The sequence below is a fragment of the Typopeltis vanoorti genome, chromosome 5 (assembly GCF_054136105.1).
Source record: "Typopeltis vanoorti isolate ZY-2024b chromosome 5, IOZ_Tvanoo_1.0, whole genome shotgun sequence".
In the NCBI taxonomy this organism is placed as follows: Eukaryota; Metazoa; Arthropoda; class Arachnida; order Uropygi; family Thelyphonidae; genus Typopeltis; species Typopeltis vanoorti.
The window spans coordinates 41,275,885-41,289,924 of NC_143553.1; the positions used below are offsets into that span (position 1 = coordinate 41,275,885).

General features: G+C 34.9%; 1 protein-coding gene across 1 annotated transcript in view; it reads right to left on the reverse strand.

Moving 5' to 3' along the window:
• The window catches only part of LOC150106336 (uncharacterized), a 580,415-nt gene that overhangs the window by 62,928 nt on the left and 503,447 nt on the right, over positions 1–14,040 (reverse strand). Inside the window, 1 exon segment of the mRNA XM_090393088.1 lies at positions 6,892–7,047. Within this exon segment, the coding sequence (XP_090249214.1) occupies positions 6,892–7,047 (156 nt within the window).

Genomic DNA, 14,040 nt, shown 5'->3' on the forward strand with positions numbered 1-14,040 from the left:
AAGGATACCAAGATGATTGGATTAAACCAAGAAATTATATTCTTGGTTTAATCTTTTATTCAAGTGTAAGCAAAAAAAGTTTGGATGTGAATTATCGTCATGACTAGGCTACTTGTATGTAGAGGCTGATGACGTCACACCAATTGCCTTAGTATCCCCCCCCCACTTCAGACATGTATGATGCTATGCAAAGGGCCACTACCCAGACTGGTTTTGGCCTTTATTGAGGTCTCATCAGTGGGAGCCAGATCCTGAAGCAATACCAAAATTGAAAATTACAGTAGAGGTCATATATTTCCCCATATACAAGCAGTGAAAAAAGATATATCACCTTATTATTAAATTACTCCGGATCAGAGATAGATGTTGAACGTTTTTTCACTTGGTTATACTATAAATTAAAGATGCCAAGAAACTGCATTCTTGGTTGAATCCTTTTTTCCAAGTATAAACGAAAAGTTTGCACATGAAGTATCTTCATGACTAGGCTACTTGTATATAATAGAGGCTAATGACTTCACATCAATTGCCTTAGTATCCTAAATTCTTTGGAGGCTATTAAGAAATCTTAGAAATGGATGAAAGAGTATCATATGTAGTGAAAGGTCACAAAGGTGCTATTAAACTGAAAATAGGGATATTCTTATCTTTGAAAGATTACATGGGCTAATAAATGAATGGTACAAAAATATTCAGCATAATGGACTAAGGAATAATAAAAAATAAAAAAAAGCCATCAGAAAATTTAAATTGGATAGATAGGTGGATAGATAATAGCAAACGAGAAATATAGCAGTAGAAACAATACACTGGCTAAAATGAATAATTCAGAAGATTTTTCGTAAGTCCCAGATAAATCACGGATTACTGGTACAGAATTCTTTTATTGTATCAATTAATAAATATGAAAATAACTAAAATGTAAGAATCACATTTCTAAGTATAAATATTCTTTCTGAGCATTTCAGGAAATATTTACAATAACTTGAGAAGACGCAAATAAAAACTGAGAAAATTGGTGAGGAACAAGTATTATACGGGTTGCTATCAATTTATTTTACATTAAAACAGTCAAGAAGTCATGAGAATATAATGAAGATCTCTATATTATATTCTCATGAGAATATAATAGAAATTTTTATTATATGCTTATGATTTCTTGAGAATATGGGCACATAAGCTTAGAGATCAAAAAGCATATAAGGTAAGAAAGGAAAGTGGTTGTCTACATAGTATCAACAGAGACATAGGTTATAATTAAGTTGTGCACGAACAGTTAAAACTGAAGGATACAACAGAAATTTATGACATAAAAAATCAGGTATAAGACAGAGTGATATACTATATTTACAATTATTTATAATTATACTGATCAAAATTATTAAGGAAAGTGATATTAAATCTGACATTCGAATAAAATATATTAAGCTTGGTTCTTTGCAGTTAAACTTCTTAAATAAACCTTGGCAGTCTTAAAATCTTAAATTAAAGTGTCAAACTTCACATGAAAATTACCAATAAAAAAAGACCTAAAAGTATGAAAATATCAAGTAGATTTTCAAAACCCAATACTGATATTTAATCACAATTTGTAGTGCAGATAATTAACTAGGGGCGCTTAAGGGTCAAAGCTGTATAACTGAGAGGAGACCTCTACATAGCCTTTAAAGGAATGTGGAGAACCGACCAGGGCTTCTGACCTAATGTCCAATCCTCACCTTCTCGTGGTGCACCCTGTTGGGTATCTACTTTGATACTGAACGAACGAGGATGGGCTGGCAATTTGGGATTTAGCCGACCAAATTGTATTCTTATTGGTTAAACCAAAATAAAAAATGATGGTACAACATGACAAAATTTCATGCTGGCTGGGGCATCGCCCAGTTAAACAAGGCCCCCGTTGTTTTCGCCAAGGAACCAAGGCGAACAGCGAAAAGTCAGCTACTGGAACAAATCTGAAAACAAACCCCAGCTCAACATCACCAGAGTTAAAGATCGGTACTATCAACGTAAGAAGCCTGAATGGCAAAGAAATGGAGCTAGCTGAGGAATTAGATAAGTACCAGATCGACATAATAGGGGTGACTGAAACAAAAAAGACCAAAATTGGTGAGATCTTTCTGAGCAATAAATACAAAATGTTATATTCAGGCAATGACAATCAAGGAAAAGAAGGAGTAGCCATAGTATTCAACACAAAATACGCAGCTAATCGTCTTGAATGGCAGTCAGTCTCAAGTAGAATAATGTGGGCAAATATGAGAATGGGGAACTGGACAATGAGACTTATTTGTGCCTATGGTCCCACAGAAGGTTCTACTAAGGTAGAAGTGGAGGAATTTTTTGAGGCTTTAGAAAAAGCGACTGACACGATGAAAAAGGAAAAGTTGGTCCTTGTTGGGGATCTAAATAGCAGAGTAGGAAATGATTGTGAGACATATAAAAATATTTTGGAAAAATTTGGAGAAAAGAGCAAAGCTAATAATAATGGCAAATATCTGTTGGATTTCTGCTCAGGACATGGACTGGTTATTACTAACACCATGTTCCAACATAAAAATGTGCACAAATTCACATGGAGAGAAGAGGCTAGGAATAAGAAAAGTCTCATTGACTATGTTATTGTTGATAGTGATGTTTTCTCCCTGGTGCAGGACACCAGAGTGTATAGAGGATTTGAAATTGGAAGCGATCACTATTTAGTCTTGAGCAGGATAAAATTGAATTTCATATTGAAAAGAATAACATGTAAGAAAGTTTTAAAGCGAATAAAAGTTGAGCAGCTCTCAGATGTGAACTGTAGACTAAAATACAAAGATTATTGAAAAGAAAATGAAAGAGTTTGAGAACAGGAATCAAACCTTGGAGATTCAGTGGCAAACTCAGAAAACATTGATTGATTCTGCCAGAGAGGCATGTGGTTAGGTTGTGTGCAAGGATAAAAAAATCAGAACTCCCTGGTGGACACAGGAAGTTAAAGAGGCAGTGAAGGAAAAGAAGAAAGCATATCAACAAGTTCCTGGCAAATAAGTCAGCTTTTACTTCTTACAGAATACAGAGACAAATGTGAGAAAGCTAAACACTGTGTAAAACTAGCTAAACAAAAGTCATGGGAGGACTTTGGCAGGAATATAGAAAATAAATATCAAGAAGGTGGCAAAATATTCTGGAGGTTGTTGCAGAAGCTTAGGAATGGAGTAAAGAGTGCTGTAAAAGGAGTTAGAGATGATAAAGGTGACATGAAAACAGGAGAAAAAGATATCCTTGAAGTATGGAGTAATTACTTTGAAAAACTGCTAAATGAAACAAGCAGTGATGACAGCACAGTGATAAAAAACACTGACCAGGCATGCAGTCAGGAATACATATCCATACTAGAAGTAGAAAAAGCCATCAAAGGCTTGAAATGTGGAAAGGCAGCAGGAGTAGATGATATTCGACCAGAAATGCTGAAGTATGGTGGTATAAAAGTCTTACAGTGGCTGCACTGCATAGTTCAGAAAGCCTGGACTGAGGGACGAATTCCCGCTGATTGGAGTAGAGCTCTCATAGTACCCATATATAAAAAGGGAAATAAAACTGAATGTGAGAATTACAGAGGTATTTCCCTACTGAGTGTTCCTGGCAAGATCTATGCAAGTATACTTGAGAAATGGTTGAGAAGAATTGTGGAAGAAAAGCTTGGTGAAGAACAAGCTGGATTCAGGCCAAATAGAGGCCGTCAGGATCAAATCTTCACTTTACGACAAATAGTTGAGAAAGCATGGGAATATAACAAAGACCAGTATTTAAGTTTTGTCGATTTGGAAAAGGCATATGACAAGGTGCCAAGAGAGAAGCTATTCAATACGCTGCAGTTATATGGTGTCAATGGGGCATTATATCAAGCAATACTTAGTCTTTACTTGAGTTGTAAGTCAGTAGTTAGAATTGAAGGAAGTACAGGAAGATGGTTTAATGTTAAATCTGGTGTGAGACAAGGATGTACATTATCCCCTCTGTTATTCATTATTTATATGGATCACATTATGAAGGAAAGTGGTAGTAAACCTGATATCAAAATTGGAGATGTTAATGTCAGCTCTTTGCTTTATGCGGATGATGTTGTACTTCTAAATAAATCCGCTACAAGTCTGCAAGATTCTCTGACTAAATTGAATAGCTGTTGTAATATATATGGTATGAAGGTTAGCAATAAAAAGACAAAGACAATGAAAATAGGCAGAATCATTGAAAATGTCAACTGTGTTGTGAATGGAGAACCTGTGGAACAAGTAAAACATTTCAGCTACTTAGGCACGATTTTTACTGAAGATGGTAAATTAAATATAGAAATAGACAATAGAATCAGCAAAGCTGGTATGGTGGGAAGTCAATTGAATAAATTCATATGGAATAAAAGAGAAATTAGTCGGAACACTAAATTAGCTGTATACAAGACAGTGTTCAAACCAGTTTTAACTTATGGATCTGAGAGCTGGGTCAGAAGTAAAACACTTGACCAAAGACTAGAGACCGCAGATATGAGAGTCCTGAGAAAGATTAGAGGAGTGAACAGATGGCATCAATGGCAATATCATATTAAAAACGAGGATATTAGGAAAGAACTTGACATTGTTAGCATCCAGGAATGCGTTAGCAGAGCTAATCTCAGGTGGTATGGTCACTTAAATAGAATGGGAGAGGAAAGATTAGCAAAACAAGTGTTCTCTGCCAGGTTGGCAGGAAAATGACCCAGAGGAAGACCAAGATATAGGTGGATTGATACGGTACAAAGTGCCTTAGACGATAGAAATATAAGATCTGATAATGTTGGAGTCTTGACAAGTAACAGACTGATTTGGAGGAAAATTGTAGATAGGAAGTTAGTAATGATGTAAATTTTTCATGTAGTACTGTCATATCCTGTACACCCCTTGAGGGTACATGGCAGGAATTTGATGATGATGATGATAATTAACTAACTTTATATGGAACATGAGAAAAATCAGCTAAAATACTAAGAAATATCAGTTTGTAATGCACTGTTTAAATCTTTAACTTATGAATGTGGCAGTCAGGTTAGAAAAGTTGATCAAAGAGTTTAAAACAGAGTCCTGAATAAAGGAAAGTGGGATAGAACTAGGAAAAATGAAAATATTAAGACATCTTCAAGAATGTGTAAGTACAACTAATTTAAACTATGGTTCACTTAAAATAAATGGGAGATAAAAGATTAGCAAAGTAAGCATTTGAAGCACAAATAAGTAAAAAAAATTCACAAGAAGGAATAATATTGGCAAGTTGATTCTGTAAGGGGTATTTCAAAAGACAAATATTTGACCTAATCAAATCTGAAACATAGGATGATGCGGACAATCTGAAAGGAAGTTGCTAATAGGAAACTGGCATTAAGTTAATTGTTCTGAACTAGTATATCTAACATCCCTTAAGGGTAAATCAAAAAATGGTGATGATAACTACTATAATTCAGGTTATATAATTAGAAAATTACAAACATTAATGAAGTCCAAAATAGTAATCACTTCACACCATTCTCAAAATGACCACCACTCAATTTTAGAATGTACAAGATAGCATCAAACCAACTTGTCTTTTATATGGTGGTTAAAAGGTGTAGGCAAACGGTGTATGATTGGCCTATTACTAGTTTAGAAATACCATAAAATAATGCCCAAGGAATGAATTACTAATAAAATGGCCTAAACACAATAAGGAAAAGAGAGCCATATGAAAAAAGCATAATATACACCCTCTATCCAAAAAAAAAAAAAAAAAAAAAAACCGAACTTTTCGAAAATAGAAGAAACGAGTGGCGCCACCTGTTGAATCTCTTTGTTGTCGAAAGTGGCAAACTTCATTAGTGTTGTGTCAACTGTTTATGACATTTGTTTCATTAGAAGCAGAGTTATAGTGCCAAGAGTGACAGTGTGTTTCGATGAACAGTCAGTCGTCAAAATATTCATGCTATATGCGACAAATTCTCGCTATCAATCGCTTCAAAACTTCGAGATAAAACTCACCACTGCCCGCTTGGCCAGGCGGAATGAATTTTTTGTGGATAATGTCTTGGAATCGTAGAAACAAATCAGCATTGTCTTTACTTTCGACTTCTCCAAGCGACTTTTTTTCCAGATGCCTCTTCTGGTGGTCTCCACTCAGCACTCTGGCGATTTGTTTCAGGCTCATACTCAAAACACCGCGTTTCATCGCCAGTAATGATCGTTTCAAGGAAGTTTGAGTCCTTACGAGAGGTTTTAATGAGGTCCTTGCGGTGTTCAATTCGATACATTTTTTGGTCGTCGGTCAACTTGTGGGGAACAAATTGCGAATTCAATTTACTAAGATCCAAACTCTTGGTTAAAATGTTTGATTTTGGAATCTCCATTCATGTTCAATCAATCTAATAGACGATTGCGGGTTTTCTTTGATGAAATCACGCACTTTTTGGATGCTTCGATCAGTCCAGTTTTTGAACGGCCAGGCTTTGTCGTCCTCAAAGACCACTTTGTGATGAATGCCTATCCCGTACTCATAAATTTGAGTATGGGATAAGCATTCATCATTGTATGCTTTTTGAAGCATTCGATGCGTTTCGGTAAAATTTTTACCAAGTTTAACACAAAAGTCAATCGTAGCTCTCTGTTTGAAACTCATTTTCCGACTGTTCATCAAAACACACTGCCATTCTTCACTATAACTCGGCTTCTAATGAAACAAATGTCATAAACAGTTGACAACACTAATGAAGGTTACCGCTTTCGACAACAAAAAGATACAACAGGTGGTGCCATTAGTTTCTTCTATTTTTGAAAAGTTCTGTTTCTTTTTGGACAGGGGTGTAAATACATTCAATACTTTTATAAAGGTCTCTAAAATTTGTATTTCTACCTTTAGCTGAACCATTTTTCCTAGCTTTGTAGCAATCAATGCACACCACGAAACCACATTTGTGACACACCCAGTGGATGTTGAACAGAGTAGTTTCACAGACATCACACATTTCTCTAACTCCTTGAACCACGCGCTTCCAGGTAACCGTTTTATCTGAAGAAGAAAAAATAAATAAATCCATTAGAAAACTAATGGTGCACTTTAATCTGCAAAATATCCCAAAGAAGTTATTTTATAATTAATACAACAAATCACTATATATCCAATCAATGAGTAGCAATCTTAAGCTTGCATTATTCAACTACACTGTTCAACTAGTAAAGAAATTGTCTTGGTACATACTAAAAAAAAATATCCTGTGCATCTTTCAAAATGTCAACAAAATTGACCTAGGCTACCAAATGCACTTCTGGTCTATTCACACATAACATAAAAACTTGAAATGACAATGAAATTAGAAAGAAAGTTGTTGACAAAAAATATTTTAATAAAAAAAATAGTGCTATACATTACCAATATGCATAAATTGTATGGGGTATCCCTTTCTTCAGCAGAACAAATGCATTTATTGTGATGTGAATATTTAAGCAATAATCAAGCCTTGTTTCTAAAAGTCATTAAAAAAATATCAATATCACTGTTGTATTTAGTTTTCAATTTACTGCAATTTGTAGTGAGAATTTTGGCTGTTAAATTTTTAACTGTATTTAAAATAAACAGGCAATAAAAAAAAGTGATTATTATTATCCCAAATCCCCACCCACAAGAGTCTAGGACTCATTGAGAGAGGCCATAGATCAACACCAGATGTCATACCTTCTCTTCAACTCATTCAAATTGGATACACTCATTACTTCAACAGGCTAACTGTTCCATTCACTCATTGCTCTGTGAAAGAAAAATCTAGCTCCATATAACAAAAAAATGTCATAAGCCTTTCTCCTAGTTACCAATGCAACAGTTGACATGCTCTCAGTCTGTCCTTGTAATCCACATTCTATAATCCTGATATTTTTTTAAAACTCTTCTTTGCACCCTTTCCACAGCTTCTTTATTACTTCCAAATATAGGAGACCAAATCTGAACACAGTAGTCCAGGCGTGATCATATCAGGGTCTTAAGGGACAAAATGACTTTGTTATCATTACATGTCAATGTCATTTCAATGCTGCAATTATCCTCCGAGTTGTATTTGCAATTTTTACAATGTTACCTTTGAACTTCAAATTCCTGGCCATATTAATTTCTTGTAACATATTCTCAAATATGGTATGCCTGTTGGAAACCTCATCATGCCAAAGCACATAACTTTACACTTACTAACAATGAATTGACAGCCAATATCAGTGGCTCATTATTGAAATCATTCTATAAGCACTGTATATCAGTAGCATCTCTTATTGTCCTACTTATGTTTAACTTTATCAGCAAACAACTGAACATCACCTGTCAGTTCCCTCCCAATATCATTAATGTATGGAGTGAATAACAATGATCCAAGAACTGATTCCTGGGATACACCACTAGCCACCTTAATCAGGTAGATTCATACCCACCACATACCACTTTATGATACCTATCCATCAGTTGCCCCCTTATCCAAGTTCAGAGTTTATATTCCAATCCGGTATTTTAGTTCATGCAACAGCTTTTCATGTGGTATCCTATCAAATGCCTTAACAAAGTTAAACAGTATCACACACATCATAAAATATGAGCAAATTGCTCAAACACAACCCCTCCCCCTTAGTAAACCCATAACACTAACCTTTTGGGTTCATACCTTACCCAATGCAAGACCAAGGCCCCTTGTGACAAAGGTGGGACAGCATGTAGGTCTTGTTCTTGGTATCATGTAATTATAATTATTGCTTTTTGGTTCCTGTTTCTTAACATACACTGATCTGCCCAGCTGTTGAGAAATGGATATTTCATGTCTTCTGAACAGTTTGATCACCAAGATGCAAGTTTTTGTAACCTGTTTTTCTGTGCTAAATGACAAATTTGTCTTGTCAGAAGCCAAATAAATATGAATTCATTACTTTTGACACTAAGCACTGTGTATGTATGTATGGGACAAAAAAAGACCCTATGACAATGAAGTGTTCTATGATTAGCAATATCCCATAGAAACCAAAAAGGGGAAAAAAAAAAAAAAAAAAAAAAAAAACAGTGCATGCAGGGACCTACTTTCAGTTTCTCTACTTTGTGGAAAACTGACATTTTATGAGGCACATCAGAAAAGGTAATGTCCGTTCAGAATTTACCACCAAATAAGAAATGGGAGAGGGATTGCACTTGAGGTAGCAGAGTGATTCGTTAGTTTCATTCATTCACTGTTGACCATTTTACTTTCGTCACGTTATTGTTTGTTATCTTCTACGAATAATTTATAATGAGTGCTGTGATACACAATCTGACCAGGTGTATAATATATATGTATGATTGCAGAAATTTACTCACAATGGCTTAATCTCTTATTATTTTTAAGGCTTACAGGCCTAATGTAATGAGTGACAGTACGGTTAGGCGATGGTGTCATTTGTTTAAAGAAGGGTTCAACAACATTCACAATGAAGAGTGCAGTGTCTGGCCAAGTGTGGTGACAGACACTTGGGGGAGGAGTTGTGTTTAAGCAATTTGCTCATATTTTATAATGTGTGATACTGTTTAACTTTGTTAAGGCATTTGATAGGATACCACATGAAAAGCTGTTGCATGTTTATTTTTTTTTTTTTTAATTATGCCACCATAAATTCACTTATTCATGTTTAGAATTTATAGGATCATGCTATTCACTCTACCCAGCAAATTATAGGATCCACATATCACAAATGATAATTATAAATTATCCTTTACCATTAATGAAAGTGTTTCTACTCACACTTATTTTTTCCTATTCTTACATGTCTTATAAATGATGGCTCACATATTTTCATCTTTCAGTATTTCAAATATACCAATCAAATATAGCATTCTCCTTCATTCTTGTTTTCTAATAAATCCTAAAACAGATTGTTCCCCCACTCTATGCAGAAGTATTCAAAGTTATCCTGCAATTAATTGCATTGGACCAATTAAGATGGGCGCTGATGCGCTATGCCTGTTTCTTCTTTGAGTAGTCTGCAAGACATGCTGTTTTATTGCAGCAATAAAACAAGTGTTCCTCTTTTTCTGGTTTGTGGAGAATGAACTGGTTAGTTTGCCCTGTGTGTGCATTACAGAGTGAAGTGTGAATTGTAATATAGTGAAACAAATTTAAACAAAAAAATACATTTTTAAAAGGTAAGTGTAATTAATGTAATTCAATATTATTTTACTTGTTAGTTTTAATGAAACTGTTTCTACTCACACTTATTTTTTCCTATTCTTACATGTCTTATAAATGATGGTTCATATATTTTCACACATTTTTAAACTGAAATAATTTAATTTAGGATTAATTAATTAGTTGCTTTTGAATAAAATATGCTGGTCAATTTTTTTTATATATGAAATTGTGCTGAAATCTATTAATTCTGAATACCTTTTTTTCTCCCAAGAATTAAACATCATTAAAATCTATGCCAAATAACCACAATGTATTTATAGTTTACATGAACAAACAATTACATCAAAAAAAGCTAAAAGACGTTTATCGATGTAATTATTTGTCTCCAAGCTTCCCCGCTGTGGAAACTTTTCAGCGCACACATGCCTATGTATACGGTCAAATTAATGTGAAATTTGTAGCGCGGGTTGCATAATCCACAGGACAGCACACCCAACCTAAATGAGCACATGATGCCACTGACACACACACACACACACACACACACACACACACACACACACACACACACACACACAGTAATATGTATATATATATATATACACACACACACACACACACAGTAATCCCTCGATTAATGCCCCCCGCCCCCTACATTAGTGAATTTCGATTAGTACGCCTCTAAAATTCGATTAGTGCGCCTATATACATCTAAAAATAAATGTTACAGATTTTAAAAATTTTCTAACTATACATTTTTTATGGCTGACTATTTAAAAAAAAAATCACTCACCAGAATGAAATAATTTAGTTACTGATTAAAAACATTTTACGAAGTTATTTTTAATGGCATACTACCATGTACTCTATGTTCCAAATTTTTACCATCTGCTAATTACATAGCATTTTCCTGATCATATCTCATACCTCCTTTGCAATTATTTCTTTACTTTTTTAAAGTATTTTCCCAACCTTTCATCATGAGTAAAAGTGGGCAAAAAAGTGAAAGTGTGAAAATGATTCGAAAAGTAATCTTATTGGAAGAAAAACTTGAAATAATAAAGAAAGTGAACAAGGCGAGTCCAAAGCAAAGCTAAGACAAGAGCACAAAATGGGTGAATCAACTATAAGAGCAATTTTAAACAAAACTGCTGAATACAAAGAGAAAAGTAAGGCTGATTCAAGTTCACCATGCATGCACTCGAAATCAAAGTATCATAATGATTGAATTAGAGAGACTTCTTTCTACATAGATCGAAGATTGTAACCAAAAACGGATCCTGCTAAGAACTGACTTTAGTCTTTATTAAATCAAAAGCATTAAGTCTCTTTGCAACCTTGAAAGAAAGGGCTATCAATGATGGAAAAGAAGAATTCCACGTTAGTGCTGGGTGGTTTGAGAAATAGCCTACATAATGTTCTAATTGCAGGCAAAGCTGCAAGTGCCGATAAAGAGGTGGCCGCAAATTATCCAGAGATTTGAAGAAAATTGTATAAGAAGAGGGCTATTGTGACCAACAAATATTTAATGTCGATGAAACTGGCCTTCCTTTTGGAAGCCAATGCATTCCAAGACTTTTCTGACCAAATCAGAAAAATCTCAGCCTGGTTATAAAGTCACAAAGTCTAATGAAATTACTGCTAGCAATATGCGATCCATTTGGAAGCACATTCTGCCACATTGTACAAATGATTTTAGAGGCCTTTCAAATGAATCTAAGTTAATTAAATCTCATTCTGAGAAACTGAGTGATTCCGACCTGCTAAATTTAGATGCACAGCGGGAAGATCCTGAAGAATATGAAGAAAATTTAATCATTGACAAGACAAAGAGATTTCACAGAAACAAATTTAAAATATTTTTGTGCAACTGAAACTTTTAAGTAGCAATGCTTAGAGACTGGCCCTTGTGACGAGAGAAGTAGGAAAATTTGCAGAAGAAGCAGTTGTTTGGAAAAAAAGAAACATAATGCCAGCCAGAATAATTGATTTATATTTTGAATATGTTTTATTGTCTTTCAGCTTCATAGTTTTCCTTTAACTAGGCACTGAGACATACCCTAATACTTTTATTAAAAAAAACAAGGGTAAAAAAAGACATTTGAGGAACCAATTATACTTTTTTCCATTATTATACTCGACTGGTGCGTTTTCGATTAATGAACCTGTTTTAAAGAACGCATTAGGCGCACTAATCGTGGGATTAGTGTGTGTGTGTGTGTGTGTGTGTGTGTGTGTGTGTGTGTACAGGGTGTTCGGGATAAATTTGACATATTTATAATTAATTATATTTTTCCGTAAGTTACATGTATTAACACACACTTCTCTTCATTTAAAAGTTTGGACCCTTCTTCATTCATATACAAGATGTCAGAAAGGATGGATAGCTGGAACCCACCTGAATCATGGAAGAGAATAACTTGTATCATGATGATTCGTGCCCGCCATCAAAATAAGGATATTACGACTGCTGCCCAATGCTCCCTGAATACAGTAAAAACAATCAGGCATGAACTAGAGACTTGCAATGGTGACTACGAGGATGTAGCAAGAAGAAAGATCCCTAGCAGACGATCTGATTGCGTTCGTACAGCAGAATTCCTCGCAAATCTGCAGGAACAGGTGTTGAAGAACCCTGGCATTGGAATTCGGGCTTTGTTCGTGGAGTTGCTAACTGTAGTCAAGCCCTGGATAACAAGGGTAGCCAATGGTAGGCCGTATGTATGGCAGCAGGATTCGGCCACTTGCCACACCTCTGGGAAAAGTCAAAAATGGTTGTCTGAAAATTTCTACGACTTCACCAGTCCAAATGTTTGGCCTCCAAACTCCCCAGACCTTAACCCCATGGATTATTTTGTATGGGGTGCAGTTGAAAAAGACACCAATCGCACTTCCAGTAATACAAAAGCCCAGTTAATGGATAAAATTAAAACAGTTTTTGCGGCCCTTCCCAGGGAGACTGTAGCATCAGCTTGTTCGAGGTTCCGAAGCAGAATTGAAGCTGTGATCGATGCTAATGGTGGTTATTTTGAGTAAATCTTGTTGATAGTATTGTAATTAACTCTGCCTGTAATGTTTTTTTGTCAATTCATTAAATTTAATAGATACAAAGAAGATTTTCTTTTTCCTTACGAAACTGTCAAATTTATCCCGAACACCCTGTATATATAATATTGGTTTTATTATATTTATTACGGTCGCGATTTACCGCGCCGTGTTTTTTTTCACATGCAACTGTTACAATAAAACGTGTTACTGGTGAGATTTATTTTTATTATATTTTCGAATTATTGTCATTTAATATTGAATAATCATTTAGTTCTTTTTATATAATGTATTTATATAACATATTAAATAAAATATATTGTTTAGGGTGCTTTTCAACATGGCTACGAAGAAAAATCTCAGAAAAACAACAGGTGAGCATCGTGGCTTTAAAACTGAATCTTTAGCGTTCAACTCTAACTCAGATGGCCTTTCAACCTGTCTTATCTGCCAAGAAAAACTGGCGCACAACAAAAAAGTCATTGGAGAGACACTTCACGACAAAACATGCCACATCTGCCAGAAAATATCCTGATGAAAGAGAACAGTTGAAGAACTTCAGAAAAATGTCGAAAAATCAAGTTTTGTATTTAATTATTGGAGAGAGTCTGCCAATGATGCTAATATTGCAAGCTTCGGTGAGTCAGGAGATCACTAAGAGAGGAAAACCATTCACAGATGGTGAATACATAAAATGTTGTTTTGTTAATGCATCTGAAGAACGTCTTCGGGATTTCAAAAACAAAGCAGAGATTTTAAATAAAATTTAAAGCATACCATTATCTGCCAAAACAGTAGCAGATAAGACAGTCACAATGTCCTCAAATGTG